Source organism: Vanellus vanellus, assembly GCF_965231255.1.
Source record: "Vanellus vanellus genome assembly, chromosome: 1".
Taxonomy (NCBI): Eukaryota; Metazoa; Chordata; class Aves; order Charadriiformes; family Charadriidae; genus Vanellus; species Vanellus vanellus.
The window spans coordinates 122,900,297-122,919,993 of NC_138905.1; the positions used below are offsets into that span (position 1 = coordinate 122,900,297).

The window sequence follows — 19,697 nt, forward strand, 5'->3', positions numbered from 1 at the left end:
ACCTTTGACAAGGATACTTTGGGCCACCCAAAAGACACAGACAATAGTCTTAAAACCATTGGTCTCGATAGCCTATTTCTTTATGCAAATATGTCTGCACGTCCAGTGGATGACTTTAATTGCCCAGTAATGAATCAAGAGTTTGTAGGACCAAAAACCTGCAGGCACGTAATTACTGGAACAGAAAAATCTTTTAGCTTGATTGGAAAGACCAGAGCTGAGCATTACTTGGCGCCATCTTTGAGAGCGTGGGTGAAGCAACGTTTGTAGAGCTTAGAAATATTTTCATTCTCATCCAGAGAAGAGTATGTGTTGGCACTGAGCCAGGACCACTGTCTGCCCTTAGCTTGGGAAGCAGTAACCTTCTGCCTCAGCTCCCCTCTCTGCACGGCTGTCTGGTGGGGGCTACCAACCTCCTGGGCTGGCTAGCTGGCTGATACGGAGCTGGTGCTGCCAGGCTGCAGACCACAGGCCCTGTCTGCTCTCCTGCCCTTCGGTGTAACCCACTTACCTGTACCTGGGAACAGCATTTTGTCTCCACTCTCATGCAACATCTTCAATTACTATAACTAAAGGTTAACCTTGTCGCAACAAAAGGTTAAATAAAACTCACGATTCCTAGCTTAGACATGACCTATTTCCTTTGATCATTATATATTATTTGGATTAGTCATAGCTGACATCAGGCACATTTTCTGTTTTGTAGTGCTTCAATGTCCCCACATTTAGAAACTAACTATGTATGTATGTATGTATGTATGCATGCATGCATGCATGCATGCATCCATCCATCCATCCATCCATAATTATTAATGGAAAATTATCAATTCAAAACTTCTGTAACAGAAATGTCATGAACAAGAGAAAAATCTGAGAACTTTTACACTCTTGAAATGAAGTAATGGTATTTTAGGCTGCTATTTTCTCCTAAGCCACGACACCATGAAAACCTCAAAGTAGACACACTTCTAAAATGAGGGGGAGGTGTTTGCTGTAAATTAAATAGCACGATTTTATGGAAACAATTTTCTATATTTTTGTTCTCAGAAATGTTTTTGTTACTTAGCACTCAATAGATCCAGTGTATTTGCATCAAGACCTGGTATTTGTCCAATGGAGAATATGGAAACATCTGATTATCCTTGCACGTTCGATACTGAATGTCCAGGGCTTAAAAAATGCTGCAACTCATCCAAAGGAGCAGGCTGTGTGGATCCAATGCCAGAGGGTATGTTATTGATAAATTCAAGACTGCTTCTAATAGAAATATGCTTAATTTTTCCCTCTGAGGGTGGGAGTGGGCAGGAAAACTGTTACCATAGCTCTTCATAAAACAAATATGGGAATCTGCTTTGGACCAATTCCAGGATATTCAGCTTCAGTACTTGCACCCCGGAGCACTGAATGGTGCGTGGGTGCTGTGGGTCCAGTGGACCTTCCTTGACTTCTTGTCCTTCACTGGCGATGCTGCCTGTGTCATATGGCGATTGAGGCCATAGCTGATGGCTGTATGTGGGCCCTTCATAATTTCAAAGTTAAGGCTTGCTTCGTTTTTTCAGAGCCTTCCTATAGCTCTGTCGCTTTCTGTAACATCAGACCTCAGATGACTTGGCTGTTTTATTTTGTACACTTCAGGAAGATCATTCTGGTACAACGTGACAGTGCTTGTGAAAATGGATTTTAATGAATTAATCAGAGTGGATTCCTATCTTCTGAATCATTCACGCCTTTTGCACTCCATGGTATGTACCAACACGAACACTCCTGTGTGTAGCTCGTTGCATCCATGTTTCTGTTAGTCAGTAACCACCACTTGCTCCAGCACAGGAGGGATCTCATAGTCCTCTGTGCTGGGCATAACCTTGCCAGCCAGTCACCACCCCTAATTTATCCCTTATTGGTGAATGTCAGCCTCATCCTCAAGCAGCTCAAGCAACATTGATCTATCAACTTCTTTAGTAAATTTTTCAGGTCTTTCTAAAGACAATTTAAAAACATTCTGAAATATAGGGTTTTTTCCTGCTTAAGCGATGCTTGCTCCAGCTCTGGCTTAGTTCAGTTTTGGGTCTATGACCAACAGGGTCTGGATTTCAAGACCTGCAAAGTGTGGTGTTTTCTGATAAGGAGTTTTGAGTTAAACCTTTCAAGAGAGAAACCTGATCTACAGCACTGGGACCTATATGGCAGGTGGACTCAGCAGCACCAGAAGTTTCACTGTGAAACCCCAGGACTATGGCCAGGGACTGTGCCTGGGCCAAGGGTGTTTTGTTGTCATTCTTGCCACAGAAACAGTGCTGTGGGAGTCAGCAGGGTGTTGCTTTGGCTGTAGGAGGCTCTGCCTGCCTCGTGTGTGGATTAGCACTGGCAACAACACGTGCATTGCCACACGACAGCAGCACGGCATGGCTCTCCCTGTCCCTGACACGGCAGGTAGGAAGAGTCCAAGGCAACCAAGAAAAATACAGCCCTAGCAGAGGAGTGAGGCACGCTCCCCGAAAGGAGGGTCTGCAGGAAGAACCAGGCTACAAACTAAAGCTGCGCTCAGACAGGGGGGCTCGCTCTGTCCTCGAAGTGATATTTAGGAAATGGATTGATGAACTAGGACAAAGACCCTCCAGACCATAAACCCAAAGCATTTCCCTGGTACATATCACCATGCCATGGAGAAAACCAAGCTTGTATGTGTCCTTTGAAAGGTACCCAAGATGGCAGTTGCCTATTTCCCCCATTTTTATTTCTACTCCTCCCCAGTTTCCAGCTGGGAGTGGGATAGTAGCAAAGGATACCCTTCTCCCATCATCAGATAGCACTGACAGGCAGAAGAATAGAAAGTAGCAGTAGCATGGAGATGCTGCATGAATTTACTGAGTCCTCCTACCTGAATTCATCCTTCTCATTACCCTGGTCCTGTAACTGTATAGTAAGGAACAGAGGGCAATGATCTATGGAGACTTTCGTATCTTGGCCTTAAGCAAGCTACAGCAAAGTTGGACACTCAAAATATAGAAAATAAACTGAAGCTTTGCAGTGAGATGTTACTCAGAGGAATGTCTTCCAGACCCTGTCTGCTCCACTGATTGCTAATGCTCAGCCCACCGCCATGTCCCTTCTCTGATCCCTGACTCACGGTTGTGATGACTCGGTCAGTCCTGGGGTCTCTCTGTGTCTCTTAGTCCCAGCTTTCTTGCTCAGCCTATTGCTTTTCTTCTTTTTCTTTCTATTCCCTTTGCCAGCAGTCTTTTTAGTTGCTTAAAGTAAGAAGTGTTGGACAGCTTTATTACAGACGAATTGTAATAGCATGGCTAAAGTATATTCTGTCTATTGAGATTTTGATGTTTAAGCACTACAAGCCAAAGAGCTTTTTTGCTTATCTTCCTGGCTTGCGTTGTCCTGCCTAAACATTTGAGATCTGACATGCAGCTCCACACCTCCCTTTTAGCTTGGCATTACTGTCCTGTAACTGTCATGAAATGTGATAACAAGAAGAGCTCACCTTGCATAAATACAGACCTCAATGTTGCCACTTTTGTACGGTTTCAGAAGAGGTGCTTTCTACACTCAGATTATTATGCATTGCATAGGTTATGCCTTATTGGCATACAGTTGTGCTGATAAAGAAATGAGATACCAAAGTGTTTGTTCCCCTGTTTTCCAGATTACTGGTGCATTACAGCCTTTGAATGCCTCTGTGTACCATATCCAGAGCAACCGTGCAGAAGTATACGCTGGGACAGTGGCCTCCCATGTTCTCATTGGGCTGCATCAGCCAACCCCGCTAGTGGAGGTTTCTTCTTCCTTGAAGGACATTGTGAAGCGTGTGTATGAAGTGATTGACACAGAAGTGCAAGGTTAATTCTTATAAGCCTGTCATGGGGGGCGGGGGGAAGCTTTTTCACGGGGCTTCGTCCATCTTCACTTGGGATTTCATCTGTATGACTATCAATTTGCTTTCAAAAACAGTGTAGTGAATCTTGTAAACTTTGCAAGTACGGCCCTAACCTGTGCTTTATAGAATGGAGAGGGTTGTAGTTAGTTAGTAATTATTTTGGAGTGAATAGTTTGGAAGGGAATAGTCCTGCTTCCTCAATTAAATTTATTTTCTCCTAATAGCATAGCATAGACCATCTTCATATGAAAAAGCAAAGGTGTTCAAAATTTGTAGCACAATCGTTAGCTGTATTAAACAGGCTTTTAAAAAAAGTGTTTAAAGTATTCTTGGAAAGCAGATATAGTCTGTTTTTATAGACACTTATTACTTCCAGTAACTTGCAGGAAACAAGGAGTATCTATAGTCAGTTAATTACTATAGCGTATTACTACCTACTTTTTAAATGTTAGGTAAATATTTAAATATATTTTAATCTACGTATTATTGTGTAGTTATCTGAACATTTTCACTTCTGAAATGCATTCATAAGCACTGTTGTCATCACTTCTGTGTTTACTTTTGAAAACTCAGTCCAACTTTCAGTGAAACCACTGATCTCCTTCCCCTTGCTGCTGACGTTTCTTAGGTTTGGATGACACCCTGCAACTGTAAGCAGGAGCTGCCACTAAATGTCCTTTTATTCCAAAGAGTTGGAGTAAAAAGTGATAGGGTTATAACTGAATGGGGGCTAGCTTTGGGGAAGGGCAGCATTCTGATTTCATTGTACCCATATACACCCAGAACTGTTTTAGCAGAGTTACTGCAGATTTACACTGAATTTATCATATGCAGAGACCAGTCTACATACATTGCAGATCAGTCTCGATGCTGGTATGAATAGCTGTGCAAGATCTGTTCTTCTTCTTAGATGTCAATGAATGCTCCCATGTTGAATTCAATGGTTGTCCTGAGAAAAACACCTGTGTAAATCTGGAGGGTTATTACAGCTGTGACCCTCAGCATGAACATGCATATGTCAACCCTCACCAGCTGAGCCCAAGAAAGGAAGGTAAGAAACGTAGGTCTCACCTTGGGAAATACTGAGAACACTTCTGCAGGACTTTGTGGTCTACCGCAGGAGCCACCTGCGAGGCAAAGATTTCTGGAGCACACAGTGCCCCTTCTCCTCCTGTTGGGAGAAGATGCCAAATAAACCAGGTGTTGGCTATTTCTGACTGAAATGCAGTGTTTATATTTCACATTACCTGGCTGTTTCTCCTGTCTCACCCTCAGCTGTCCTCGCTCACCTGCCAAACCCTCTGGCTTCAGATCCTGACGGCTTCTCGGAGCAAGTCGCTCAGTGTGGGTACACCTCCCCAGCCTCCTGGGGAAATACCATTAGTGACCCTGTTTGTACATGAACTCACCTTCCCATTTTGACTGTGTGACTGCAGCCAGGACTCAGTGGTTGTATAATCCCACCCTGGATTATACAGGGTCCTCTGCTGGAGGTAGACGGCGCTTGGCGATGGGTGGAATAATACTTTTCCGTACCAATTCAGCAAATTATAGAGGCATGTGTTTCCAGCCCACAGACATCAATGGGCCTGCTAATAGGCTTAAAGATAATGAGATATATTATAAGTGCTTGCAGATTCAATGCTTTAGTTAGAAAACAATTTTACAATCCTTTAATCTCAAAAATTAAGATAAAGTATTACTTTATGCTTTTGTGATATGATAATACATTTATTTTCATTTCTATTTATATTACTTCTATTGCTGCTTTTCATCTGCGGAAAACATGAATGGTATTATTTTGGATTTGTTTTGTTAGGAATGATGTAACTCTCTGATAATGCTATTTTTCCCCTAGGCATGACAGCATCTACGCCAAGTTCAGCATTGGATCTTGTTAACACTAGCAATAGCTCTCCATCTATAAGTAATTCAAGTCTCTTGCACATGACTAACCAATCTACAGATGCTGGATGCTGTAAGTAACCTGGGATTTGAATGAGTGTTGTCTTGCTTTTGGTTCATCCACTCTTTGATCCCTTTGTTCGTGGGCTGGTTGAGTTGCAGGAGGGTGTTCACAGAAGCTGGTAATAGTTTTGGAGTGAATCTCCACCTATGGGAACAGAAAGAGAGCGGTTCCCCAAACAGGACATTCAGATCGGGGTCTGTAGTGCTGTGACCACTGGAGAAGCCCCACTGTTATTCCCATGGCTACTGAAGGGAGCCGGCCTCCTGGAAGTGGAGGTGGCCGTGCTGGCTTCTTGAGCCACTTGTGCCTGGTGAACCATTCAAGTGCACATTCCATCATAGGGCTTGTGCTGGATAATCCTCCAGCGTGAGAAGCATGCCAGGGAGGGCCGTGCAAGGCCAACACCACTCGCTCGCCCTCGACCCAGCTCACTGCGTGTTACAGGCTTGTCCTAGAACAAGGTGTGGGAGGATCTGCTGCCAACCACAGGAGGTCCTCCTGGCCACAGCCACCGGGATGCAAGCCTCTTGCTTTTGAGTCTGTGAAGATGTTGGTGGGTTACATGAGTAAGGGAGGTTGGCTGCAGCTACCCTATACTGGACTCAAGCTTTGTGAATACTCTTCCTGCTATACATGATAGCTGTCTGAAGGACTACGATTGGGAACAAACCCCAGTAGATTTGTCTTTATATGGGTGACGTGAGCCCTTTCAGGTGAGAGTTATCACAATCCTTTCAATGACATTTTCTTCTTGTGGGAGGAAATAGCTTTAAGTAGTTCTTTCCCTAGGTTGGAGAGACAGGCTGGATGTTCTTGATCTTCATCCACAACTTCTGATCCAAGCTGAAGTTAGAGGAATTAAACTGAAGTCCCTCTAGGGCAGAGGCAGTATGGCTTTGGGGGCATTTGGCCCCAAATATGATTCAAAGGCTTGGAAACAATTGGGTCCTATTGAAATAATTTAAGAAAACAGCCCTTTTTCTCAGGTTAACCATTAGCATGAAAGAATTGAAGTTGGGGCAGCAGCATGCCATGCTCTCTTGGTTAATGTGGGGGATGATGTTCATCTCACCTGATTCCAGCTGTCTAGAAGAGAGGCGTCTGGTCTGCTTACCATTCGGGCTCTCTCTCTAGTTGGTGGAGTCAGACAGGCTCTGCTGGAGGGCAATTCATCCTACCCAGTTTAGACACCTCCTTCTTCGAGGAGAGGAATAATCTCTGAAGGGTCCTGTCTTTTCCCATTGACATGACAATGATTGCATTGGACTAGAGTGGCATAAATAGGTGAAATACTGCCTACCACTCTGCCCCCAGCCTGTAAAAGCTGGGGTCTGTGGTTTTTTTCCCAGGCATAAATCAAGGCAGACTTTGCCTGAAGAGGTGCATTTTGATGATTAAAGTGACAAGAGGCAAAGAAGGTGTCAACGTATGTAGAGTACACAGATTCACTATTCCTAACTTGTTTCTGTTGCTTGAACCTGTAGCTCACTGGCTGATTATTAGTGTTACTACAGATTCAACACCAGTAGGTATAGTAAAAGGAAATAAAGTAAGCACCCAATCACTGTAATGGGGTGGTTCATGGATGAGGGTACTTGGTACGGTGAGAGGAGCAGAATCTGTCCTGATGTAATTTAAAAAGGAACTTCCCCTATTGATTGTCAAAGTGCTTCTTTATAGTAGATTTAGATTAACACAATGCTTTAAAGATGCAATGTTGCTTTTTCTGTGATGGCTCTTCCTGGGACTGCAATAGATCCCTCTGCAGTTAGAAACCACCGAATCTTCAGCGTCACCAGCAACAGTTTTGAAATGTCCTGGCATGTCAATTCTACTCTGAACCATACTTTCCAAGTCCAAGTGTTCAAGGGAAAAGAGGTTATACAAAACCTGAAGACAGAGGAAATGAAAATAGACGTGTCTGGTCTGGAAGCAGGTGTGATGTATTCAGCAGAGATCAGCTACGAAACCTGTGGAAAAAACAGCATCTCCCATCAAAATGTTAAAACAGGTAAATAGCTACTTCAAAAAAGACATAATTTCTCCCTCTTTCCCTCACCCTCTCTCTCTTCTCCTGCTCACTTGCAGCTCGCCAATGATCCATTTGGTCCTTCCTCAACTCCGTTTCACTCCTCCTTCAGCACTTTTTCTCTCCTCTACCCCAGAATTTATGCAACCCGGACTATCAGGCAGCAGAGCTCTGGCCTTGGTTGGGAAAGCAGTGCTGGAGCTGACTCAGACTATTATAGATATCAGGCTAAGCTAGAATACTTTTTTTTTTTTTTTTTTTTCCTGGCACTGTATACTGCTGCCACCCATCTCCCATCAGGCCCCATTTCTCCTGATTGGCGGCTGTGGCCAGTGAAAAATGCAGTCAACTGGTTTGACAAGGGCTCAGCTAAGCTAACAAGAGTGCCCAGAGGAAGGCCACATTCAGCTGAAAATTTGTGAGTGACCAGGATTAAAGGGAATAACAGGGGCTGTGTCAGAAAGCTTGCAGAATACCTGCATAATTTTGTTCAATTAGCTAGTGATGCTGGCTCCCTGAGAACCTAGTGTGTTGATCAAACACAATTTTGTTTTTCCTTTATCCTTAAATTATTTTCGAAGCCTTCATGCAAATAAAGAAAGAAATCTCCAGAGTGAGAATGCTGCTATTAATGTTTATCCGTAAGAGCCTTCCCTTTGATCAGGCAAGGGATGAGTCCAGTTTGGGTCAGAAGGAAATTACTCCCTTTGTAGTGGGAAAGTAGGAGGTCCAGTGGTTACGGAAACAGGGGGCTGAACTTCAGAGTATGAAGTTGTAGCCCTTGAGAAAAAGAAAAGTTTTCCAAAGATCAGTCCAAAGAGTAACAGCCTCACATTGTTTATACAGGTTAAAGTGGTTAATAGATTCCTTGGCTCTTGGTTTCAGCTTACGTGCTCTGTACATTATCTGTCAGGGCTTACCAGACAGAGAAGTGGCATGCACTGTTTTTTGTTATTATTTTCAGTTTAAGAATGTATTTACTATCCACACTACCAAGATTGGGAAAAAAATAATACTTGTGACTGGTGGGCCAGAGATGAGCTCACAGGCAATTCAACCCTGGATGTAACTCAAACGCAGGAGTTATGTAGGGCCAGGTCCACAAGGATATGTCTATACCCAGCTCTCACGCAGCTGGATTTAGCACCTAAATATCTTTACGGACCTGATGTAAGTGCATCTCCTCAATGTATGGGAGACTTGTAGCAGAATATTGCAGAATATTGGCTTTATTTTCTTGGTTTAATACCAAACTGGTAACCTTCTCCCCCTTCCAACCCCCCCGCCACAATCATCTGGTCTGGGTACATCAGTTCTGAACTGGATCCTTTCCTCTTCTGCTTTGTTAGTGTGTGTTTAAATATTGTGTCCTACAGATGCTGAGATATTTGGTATTACTATGAGGATTCTCAACTACAACTTCACTGAAGATTTCCATAATGCCAGCAGCCCAGCATATGAAGAATTTTCAAGATTGTTGCTCACAGAGGTAATGCTAAAATATCTGTGAGTAATATATTTTTTTCAATTTAGAATCGATTAATGTAATAGAGGATTTTATGCCTGGCTGAAATATCCCTTGAAAATCATCATTATATTTTTTCCTGTGACTTTTCTTTATAATTAAAACAAAATCCAACTGACTAAACAGATCAAGCCCTTTGGCCTTATTAGCAGTGGAGCCAATGAGAATTTTTCCCTACAGAAGAGTAAAGGAATTAAAAACGCAGGCATGCAACAGGGACTCCTTTCCTTGGATCTTTAGTTTGGCAGTAAACTCACACTGAATTGACTTGAGGCTTTTTGATGGATTATTGAAATGACGTTGCTGGCATTCATTTCTGTGCTGTCTTCTCAATGAATATCTGGCTGCTCTCAAAGCTCTTTCTTCTTAAGGAGAAGTGACCAGGTCAGGCTTTTTTCTGCAGCCCCATTCATTGCATGTGCACATGTAGCCCCTGTCCATACTCAGCTGTAATCAGCCATAAACAAAATTTGAGTCCTGAAGTCTGTTGCCAGCTTCCCAAACAGGGCAGATGTTTCAGACGTGGCAATCTCTTACAGTTTTGTTGTAGAGAATGGGGCTCATACAGAAGAACTGGAATCTTCAAAACAAATTCCCAAAACAAAGGGGGACTCATAAACATATGTGAATATAAATCCAAGGAAAAAAAGTGGTAAGGGAGCTATACTTTCGAAGGCAGGACAGAAGAGGTGTTTGTTCACAAGAAATTGCAAGTTGAACCTCCTGACATGGTTTTATTTCCCATAGCCACAAATTGTTTGCTTTTGTTATGGAGGGGGATTTTTGCCAGTCCTCTGAGACTAATGCAGACCTAAATTGGCATCATGAGGTTGGGAAGGAAAAGGGGTGTTGCCCATCTGCATTGATTCTGCCTCCTTGGGTGTTTGGGAGCACAACATCCCCCTCTCACTTCCTCTCTCCTCTCTTTTTCTTGCCTCCCCACCTTGATCTGAACTTAGAGCAGTTAAGCAGCTTGTTTGTAGGAATTTTTGGAGCAAACTCTGGCTGAACAGGAGCAAAGCTGTGTTGATGTATGGTGCTGCATTGTGTGCTCAAAGGCATGCTTTGAGGTGTATGTAGGAACAAAAGGCTCAAGCAAGGAAATGCCTTCTAGAGATGGAAGGCAAAACTACCAACTCCTTCACAGCTTAAATATTGACAGCAATATGCCAGCTTTAATGTTCAGAGTAACACCATTTGTTCAGCTGATGTGTCTACTTACTGGATTGGTAATCAACCATGGTGTAATAGCGATATTGCCTTGAAGCTTAGCTGTCTCAAACACGTTCTCTTGAAGTCATCCACCCCCATTTCTCTTGTCTCTCATAGAAACATGGAATGGTTAGAGTTTGAAGGGACCTTAAAAATCACCTAGTTCCAACCCCCCTGCCATGGGCAGGGACACCTCCCACTAGACCAGGTTGCCCAAAGCCCCATCCAACCTGGCCTTGAACACTTCCAGGGATGGGGCATCCACAACTTCCCTGGGCAACCTGTTCCAGTGCCTCACCACTCTCACAGTAAAGAATTTCTTCCTGATATCTAACCTAAATCTACCCTCTTTCAGTTTAAAACTGTTACCCTTGTCCTATCACTGATAAGGAGTCCCTCCCCACCTTTCCTGTAGGCCCCCTTTAGGTACTGGAACACTGCTATGAGGTCATCCAGAGATTTCTTTGTCATTGGACTTGGACTTGGTCTGGTGAGTTTCAAATAATCACTGGGAGCTAAAGCTATGTCCATATTGATAAATGAAACATTTCTTGAACCATTCTCTGGCACTGATGCCAACTGGCATAAACCATCCTGTACCTGTACAGTTGGGTCTTCCAAAGTACGGTGGTCACATTCAGATTGCCTGTTGGCACTGGCCCCTGGCTGATGCTACGTCTGCCTGGGTACTGCCCGGGAGACTGATACCTAGTAGTAGTCAAAATCAAGCCAGAGTCTGCTGCAGCGACAGTGGAGATGACCAAGTTCCAGTGTCTGGGAGTGCAGAGGTGAATACATAGGAGGCTTGGGACAAAAAGCTTACATGACATACAGAGCTAACATCAAGGGTCTGATGCGCGGAGGCTAACCGGGCCAGTTCAGCTGTGATGCAGGCAAACAGGGGCAGAAGGAATTCTGCTCCCTTGAGCCAAAATGAAGTTTGACTTGTAAGACCAGTGGTCAGATGGGTACCATTTTCAAGAGTACCTAGGTGCACCAAGGAGACTCACACTTCTCTATACCTCAAGAATCTCTGAAAAGTAAGATTTCTGAAACACTTTGAAACCTTTATTTTTACAACATTTTCTATGTTACGCATATATGAATCTTTAAAATGGTACCACCATAGTTCAGTTTTAAAACGAGCTGTTCCTATTGGTTTCCTAATTGTCGATGCTTCTCTCCCTTTGCTCAGCTTGAAAATTCATTTCCACCCAACATTTCTGCTTTATACAAATCTGGAAAGCTGAAAGTGCAGACCGAATCACTGCAAGCCGGAAGCATCATTGTGAGGCTGAGAATCACTGTGCAGGATCCCGAGTTTTCCATCGATACGTCCACATTTGCCCCAGTGCTTTCTTACCTGCACAATGGCTCTGCACTTTTGGTGGATCAGCAAAACACTGTAGTGGAAGGTAAACTATTTTTTGCCCTTTTTTTTTTTTTTTTCAAACAAGAAAACAGGGTTTGTATTTTGATCCTGCATGGTATCGCCAGCATTCTTCACAAAAACTACTTTATAGTGAGACAAAGTATGTGGTTTGTTGGAGGGAAAACCATGATATGAGAAGTCCCCCATGGGCTCTTATCCATAAGCCCAGAAAGGGTTGGACGACGGAGCGTTGGCTGTTCCCAGGTATCTGCAGGCACTGCTCCACTGTGTTTAAGGAGGAGCGCAGCCCTTGGTTTCCCTATTCATTTTCCTCCCTGTCCTCTTTGTGAGCAGTTGGAAGTTTGCCATGTATTTCTCGCACTGAAATGCAGATAGGATTACTGTGGAATATTTGTAGCCTTTAGATACACGTGCCCTCTAGACAGTTTTGTGCTTCAAGGCTGAGGGGCTGTATATGGGCCAGGGTTTAAGAAAAGAAATCTAACATCCTCACTGTAGAAATCCAACCAGAGAAATTCCCAGATGTCCTCTCAGTGAATAGGACTAAAGAAACACGCGTGGAATTTATGTCAAGCTAGGCCTTTGTTTGATCTTCAGTAATCACCATTTTTATCTTCAAAGGGCTGAGTTCTGGCTTCAGGTTTCCCAGCTGGCAGAGCCGGCCAGAGTTCAGAGAGTTGCCAAAGCCAACAGAATGGATTATTCTTCTCCCCCAGTGTATTGAGCCCTTAAAAGCTTATTTACTGTGATCAGGGAAAACTCCCTTTGGGGTTGCAGAGCACAAGGGGAACAGGACAGGAAAAAAGCAGGGGGGAGAAGTTGCACCTGAAGCCTACAAATATCACAGTGGTAACAGGTACTGAATTGCAAGAGGCTGATGTGTGCCAAAGTACTTTACAAACATTATTGATCCTGGGACCGAAAGAGCCAGGAGGAAGAAGGCAATAGCTCTGGACTGTTACTTTAATTGCAGAAAGCTGGGTGGCTTACAGTAGCACCACTCTTAGCCAGGAGCACAGCCAACTCCTCCACTCCTCCTTAGGGGCAGACAAAAAAGGTCGATTTCTCAGCTCTGCCTAAACAAGGATTTGTCTGACATGAGTTTCCTAAAGTCAAATGTGGAAAATAAGGCAAAGGAGTGCAGCACATAAAGGAAAGATTTGTATAATGGGCTGTTTTGCTTCCTGACCCCTGAGAGCCCTTGGACGTGCCCTTTGGCAGTAAGACCGCACAGCTCCTCTTCCACCAGAGGAGCAATGCCACCTGGATCCTCTGTAGAGCCTGGCCACCCAAAGGCTATGTGCTTGGTTTGGCAACAGTGGCAGAGCAGGGACTTCGACTTTGAAACAGCAAGGATGAGAAGTCAGAAAGGACAGCAAAACTGAAGGGAGTGGAGCAATTGCATCTCTCTTTGAAGACTCATAAATTATTAAGTTTACTGCCATGATTAATAGAGACACTAAAATGTCTGTCCGTTGTGTGAGGAATGGTAAGAAAAGAGAAAGGGATGTGTGCTGAGTCAGGCCAGAGATCCATCTAGCACAATATCACATCCTCAGTAGCCGCTAGGAGCCAGTGCCTGGAGAAATCTAAGAGCATGGCAAGTGTAGACGATGCCTCTTGCCAGCGGTCTCTTAACCACCAACTGTTTTCTACTCCAAGACTTCCTGAATCCAAACTGATTTCTTTGGGTTTCTCCTCCATGGGTTTGCTGTGAAATCATGCAAACTTTTAACATCTGCAACATCATTACACAAGGAAATTCACAGATTTTTACCCATTACATGTACCTCTTACAGGTATAATGGGTTATCAGAGTGAACACAAAGGTCGTTTTTTTATAATTCTTGGAGTAGTACTGTTGGTTGAGGTGTGTATGTATTGGGGGGGGGGGGGCACATGCCAAATGTGAAAGGCCAGAGAGATGCCAAGAGTGCAGAAAGAGAAGGCAGAGCACACCTTGGCTGAGATGTAATGGTTATAGAGGAAAAAAATGCAGTGTGTGTATGTATGTGCATGAGTGATGTACTAGTGCCAGTGAGCACCAAGAAGAGAATATAAATGTTTTGGCCTGATGCGTGATTGAATGTGGCCATCAGAGGTGAAGGAATTTGCTTAAATAGCCATGCTAAGTGCTGAGAAAGGAAACCCTCAGAGGCAGTGGAGCCAGTGAATGCAAGTTATTTGGCAATTAGCACGGGAGCTTCTCTCAAGTGGTGTTTGAAGCCATCAGGAGTCACAATTACCTCATAGCATAGTGAGGCATTAGCGAGAGCGCTCTCATAGCTGGTGCTTTAGTCAAAGCTGCAATGTATTCCCTCTGAGTGGCTTAGGCTGTAACATAATTGGCAGATGCTGGCCATGAAGTTGTCTAACTGTCTTGCTCTAATGAGCAAGAAAGGAAAAAGACTTGCAATATTAGCTGGGAGGAAGTAAAAGGGGAAGGCTGTGTGCAAGCAGAAAGATGAACGCAGGCATGTGCATGCACACTTCAGCTCTGCACTTTCTGTTTCTAGAATGGGACTTTCCTTTGTTTCAGGGAAATGATCACAGTGGTTAATCTCTGCATGTTTGCCGAAGAAGCGCTTATGATAATGCATTATTCAAAACGATTTTCTAGGCTCTGATCAGAATTATTTGTCCCAAGACACAGTTTTCAGTTTGGTTTTCTGCCCTCCCTCAGTTACGTCCCTGAGGCAGTGAAGGTGTATGCACAAGGGAGCGCACACAGGGGGGGCTCACATGGGATTCACTGAGATTGTTCATGTCCAAAGCATTAACTCGGCCTTTGCATATTTGCTGGAACAGGGTGTGAATGCTAATACAATACCTCAGATCTAAATCCCTCAAGAGTGAAGAGACTCGGCAATGGAATAGGTCTGTAACTCCACGAAAGAAGCATCTCTAACCGATTCAGAGCAGCTGAAATTGGACATCAGGAACACCCTTAGAGCATATTCATGCATTGATGAGCCAGAATCTCTTTTCTGAGCCTACTTGAAAGAGGGTCACAGTTTTACAGTATTACCTTTGAGAAGTCTTTTATGAAAAGAGTTTTTGCCCTTAGCACTTCCTCTGTTAAGAACTGAAGAGTGCTTCTCGTGGGAGTTACTTGCATTTACCTTTTATTTGAAGCAGAACATTATTTGGATTAAGTCTCTATTTAATATTCTAGCTACTGGTAGCTAGTGGTAACAGATCTATTCATTACCTGATGTATTTGGAGGTACTGTGCACAGAACTTGGCATAATGTCTGCTTTTGATATAGCTATAGTACAAACCTACAGTATTTTTTTCACTCCAAATTAATGTTTACTTCTAAAAAAAATATTAAAAAAGTCTTTACCTCGAGAAAATATTTTTGAGAGTGCAAGGGCAAAGGGTGATTTTTACGTGAGAGAATAACAACACAGATAGTATTCTGCATCATTCAGAGCTTGGCTGTCAGGTAAATGATGAAAAAGCAAGATCACATTCGTAAATTCAAAAACTGAAGACAGGACTACTTTATGATTATTCCTAGCTTAATGTAGCCAGAAGGGAGGCTGTCTGACGGATGTTCTGTTTTGGTCTTACAGACTGGGATGAATGTGCTTCTCATGCCGAGAATGACTGCTCTGTGTTTGCAGAGTGTATCAATTTGATGGGCTCGTACCTGTGCAGATGCAAGACAACCATGGATACCAATCCATCCCGACCTGGAAGAAACTGCGAGGGTGAGCAAAATACTGGCATGTAGTTTCTTATTGCCATGAAGAGTTGGAATAAGTTGTGGCTTTTTGCCTCTGCTTTTATTGCAACTGTTTATCTAGCACACAACATGTATATAGATGCACCTTTGCAGTCTCTGGCTGAAGGAGTACATATGGTCTGTCTCTGAACATGAAGGTGAACCCTATATATATATCTTCAGATGAAATCTCTCTGACATCCTTCTTGATTAACCTAATCACTGATGGCTGAGCAACACGAGGTGTGCTTTTTTCTCTCTTGGTATGTCTGTGGCTAATTTCGTCCCTCTGTAATGATCCATGGCCTGCCAACCAGGAGAGGGGACCCAGGAATCCAATCTGCTTCTTTGTGTAGGCACAAACCAGATTCAACACCATAAAAATCATGTATGCTATGATGTATTAATGAAATATCCAAGACCTGTTTGTGTAAACTTTTATACGTGGCTGACTGGTCTCAGTCCTATTTTCAGGTCATACCCTGGTGCCTCCTCATCCAGTCTGATGTCCCATTTCAACGTGCGCTTGCTGTGTTGCAGGTGAGATTGTGGACCCTCTCACTGAAACAATGGCTCCTGAAGTAACAAACAGCACAGAGTTTGCTCCTGAAGAAGTCAGCCCTTTCCCTGGCACCACTGAGACAGTGGCTGATGTAGACTCCGAGATGAGCACCACTGTACAGCTCTCTGCTGCACTGCCCCTGGGTGACAAGCAAGCACCCCGCGGTCATTTTCCCACCAGTGCTCCTCCAGTGCCTTTGGAAAAAGACCTGGCACCACAGGTGGTCTTTGGCAGGGACAACAACCCCACGGCCACGGGGGTCACAGCCAGCAAGGAACTGGCAATGAGCACAGAGCAGTGGGTGGCCATAAGTCCATCACAGCAAAGCTCTGTGGTGGAGGCTTCGCCCAGTGCATTGCAGCGAGCAGCTGCTCTCACAGATGCGCCCATGGGCACAGCCGGGCAAGAGCAACTCAGGTCGCCATTGCTGGTGTTTCCAAATCAAACAGCCTCTGCTACCACCAGAAGTCACACAGCTTTTGGTGTGCCTCAAGCCAGCTCTCAAGGTGGCCCCAATACAGTTCTGCCGGCCATGGGGGATGCTAGTGTTCCCACCCTCAACACCACTCTCAGAGCACACATAGAGATGGGAAGAGAGAACAACTCTTGGTCCGAGAAATATGCTGGAGCTTTGCCAGGTGCCTCTCTGGCTCCCAGCCCGACGCCAGGCCCAGCCATGGACCACAGTGAGTATATGTTCAGTGGGGGCTTGCACGTATGGTAGTTTGGCTGCATGAGAATCAAAGCCTCACTCAGAGTCAGGAAAGATGCATAGTTGAAATCAGTGGTCTGGGATGAAGGCATCTGAAAGTAGGTTTTTTATGTCAAAATTATTTTCTTGCAGGGATTGGCACTTTTTTTCCAAATTCAACACGTCAAAATAATTTCTCTTTCTGGTAATATGGCAGTTAGTTTTCTCGATGTTACATTCCTTCATCTCAAAGCAGATGAAGCAAATCACACGGTGCATTTGAGCATGGCTCATCGAAACGTACGCTGCTTGTCCTTTTGCCACACATCTTGGTTGCTCCTGCATGCTCTGCCACCAGGGTACTACAGCTCCATAGAGTTACCTCAGAGACACGGGAAGGCAAAGGACCTGCCTCCCTATTCCTCTCAGCAGAGGATGGATTAGGTAGAGTCCCACAAATCCCCTGTGGGGCAGGAGCTGCGTGGAAACCTGTGAGCCACTTTTTCGAAAGCTGTAATTGGGAGTAAGTAGGCTGGCGGGGAGGGCTTACTCGGTTTGGGTTTGGGCAGATGTATTACAGGTAATTAAGGGATTTTTCTGTAGACTGGAGCTGAATCATATTTCGAAATTAGAGTCAAATTTGGTCTTCAAATCATGGTTTTGTTTGGGATAGGAATGCTGCTGTCTCTGCCCATCACTAAATGTATTTTTTCTTTAGTGTGTTAGTAAGTGATAGATATTTTGGTTTTGTTTCTACTTGCCTTTATTCTGTCTCTCAGCCCTCCACATCTCCCCAATCCCAAACTGCACTCCCCCCTGCTCTTTTCTTTTGCCCTCCTGTATGATCTCCTGTTCCTGGGGGTCTCCACTCATCTAGCCCGGCTTCTGGTTCTCCCTCATTCCTTTCTCCCTGGAAAACCTCTTTTTCAGCTGTGTGAGACCAGCTCTGCTGCTTCTCCAGCCTCTCTTGTACCACCAGTCCTGATCACCAATGCCACCGTGTCCACTTCTTTTGTCCTGCTAAGCTCTGGGCACCCATGCCGATGCTCCTGTTCAGCTTTTGTCTTCTCTCTTCTTCATGTTGCATCCTTTGCTCTGTTTGGCACGGGTGAGACCTGTGGACAGAGCCAGGCAAATAACTGATTTGGGACCTTGGTGGCCAAATGGAGGAAACAAATAATTTTGGACCTAAGGACATGTTGACCTGAATTGAAAAGCTCCGTTTACTGCTTTGCTTTGTGCTCCTCCTGTTGCCTTTCAAAGTAGGGAAGAATGAAAAAATGTGGCTTTTTTTTTTTTTTAAATGAAAACAAAACCCGTTCATTTAAAAAAATATATAAAAATAGCTAATTTTAACTGAAAAAAGCAAAGGTCATTTTCTTCCAGCTGGAAAACAAACTGAAAAATTCTACACAAACAAGTTCAGTTTATAAAAACTTGTTTTCTTTTCCTGATGAATCAAATATTCAGCCAAGTGCTTCTGCTGGGAAAGAAGCTTGTGAAGGGATTATGCCTGGGGAACAAGAGGAAGAGCCACTCTGGAGTGGTATCTTACTAGCCCGGGGCAGGAAATTCAGAGAGCAAAAATCCATGTTTGATGAAGTTTGATATATAGCTCCTCCTTGTGGCAACATCTCTGATCTGGAGGGTCAACCTCAGCTAACTCTTCATAGTCAGTCATGTCTTTTAAATACTGATTATTTTTTTTAGTTTGAAAATTGTTTAAAATATTTTCCCTTCTCACCACCAGATGACTGAATGTGGTTTATCACCTAAATACCTATGCTCACATGACAGGACGAGCCGTAGCAAAAAGCAAGCCCAAATCCTTTGATCTGACTGTGGTTGGTGAGGGTTCCTTTGGGATCAGAAATATGCTGGAATAACGGAAGCCTGGTTTGGTGGCTTGCTTTAAGCAGGCACGACTTTCTCCTCTCCCCTGCAAAGCTTTACTTGATGACTATTTCTTTTCCTCCAGCACCTGTCCTAGTTCAAAGGATTATTGTCCCAAATGTGACTGGAACCGGCTTTGATGTAACACAGTCCACAGAGTTTATGCAGAGCCCTGCTTTTCAATTTTTGCTGCTTCAGAAAAAGCAGCTAATATGGGAGACTAAAACTCAGTATAGCAGTCTGACAGTCTCAGATCTGGAGCCTGGTGCCTTATATATTGTTGAAATCAGGACAGATGTGTGTAGGGAGGAAAGGAAGCTGGTACACAAGAAAGTAAAGACTGGTAACTTGATTCAGAAATATTTTTAAATGGAGTCCCTTGCCAGATGATAGAGTTCCTGAAGTCTGGTGAAGACTATCCTTTATTAATATAAAACATTGAAACGTTAGATCTTGGTATGCTAGGAGTGGTGATCTGTTAGCAGCTGGAAGGCGGTGTGAAGACAACTGGCTGGCAATGGTCACGGTGTTGGGTGATGGCAGTGAGCTTGCCTGGTTAGCCACTAAAGGGATATGAATCATGTCTTAAGAAGCCCTTTCTCTCCTGCTTGTGACCACCTTCAGTGTCTGGAGTAACAATGCCAAGACCAGTGATACCGAGAAATAACCTAAAACATTTGAGACTGCCTTAATGTGATTCAGCAGATAAAACTTCAGGCAGGAAGCGTACACCCTGTTGGTGTTCATCTTACCTTACAATAGCTGTCTAAAATGTAGATGTCTAAACTCAGGCAGCTGTCTAACCT

The 19,697-nt window shown here is 43.9% G+C and overlaps 1 protein-coding gene across 1 annotated transcript in view; it reads left to right on the forward strand.

The window, feature by feature from the left end:
• The window catches only part of UMODL1 (uromodulin like 1), a gene marked incomplete at both ends in the record, with an annotated part of 46,768 nt that overhangs the window by 6,244 nt on the left and 20,827 nt on the right, over positions 1-19,697 (forward strand). Inside the window, 10 exons of the mRNA XM_082490052.1 lie at positions 1,067-1,228; positions 1,636-1,742; positions 3,656-3,848; positions 4,797-4,937; positions 5,745-5,864; positions 7,612-7,866; positions 9,261-9,373; positions 11,817-12,036; positions 15,594-15,731; positions 16,286-16,993. Of these exons, the coding sequence (XP_082346178.1) occupies positions 1,067-1,228; positions 1,636-1,742; positions 3,656-3,848; positions 4,797-4,937; positions 5,745-5,864; positions 7,612-7,866; positions 9,261-9,373; positions 11,817-12,036; positions 15,594-15,731; positions 16,286-16,993 (2,157 nt within the window). The remainder of the gene's footprint in view (positions 1-1,066; positions 1,229-1,635; positions 1,743-3,655; positions 3,849-4,796; positions 4,938-5,744; positions 5,865-7,611; positions 7,867-9,260; positions 9,374-11,816; positions 12,037-15,593; positions 15,732-16,285; positions 16,994-19,697) is intronic.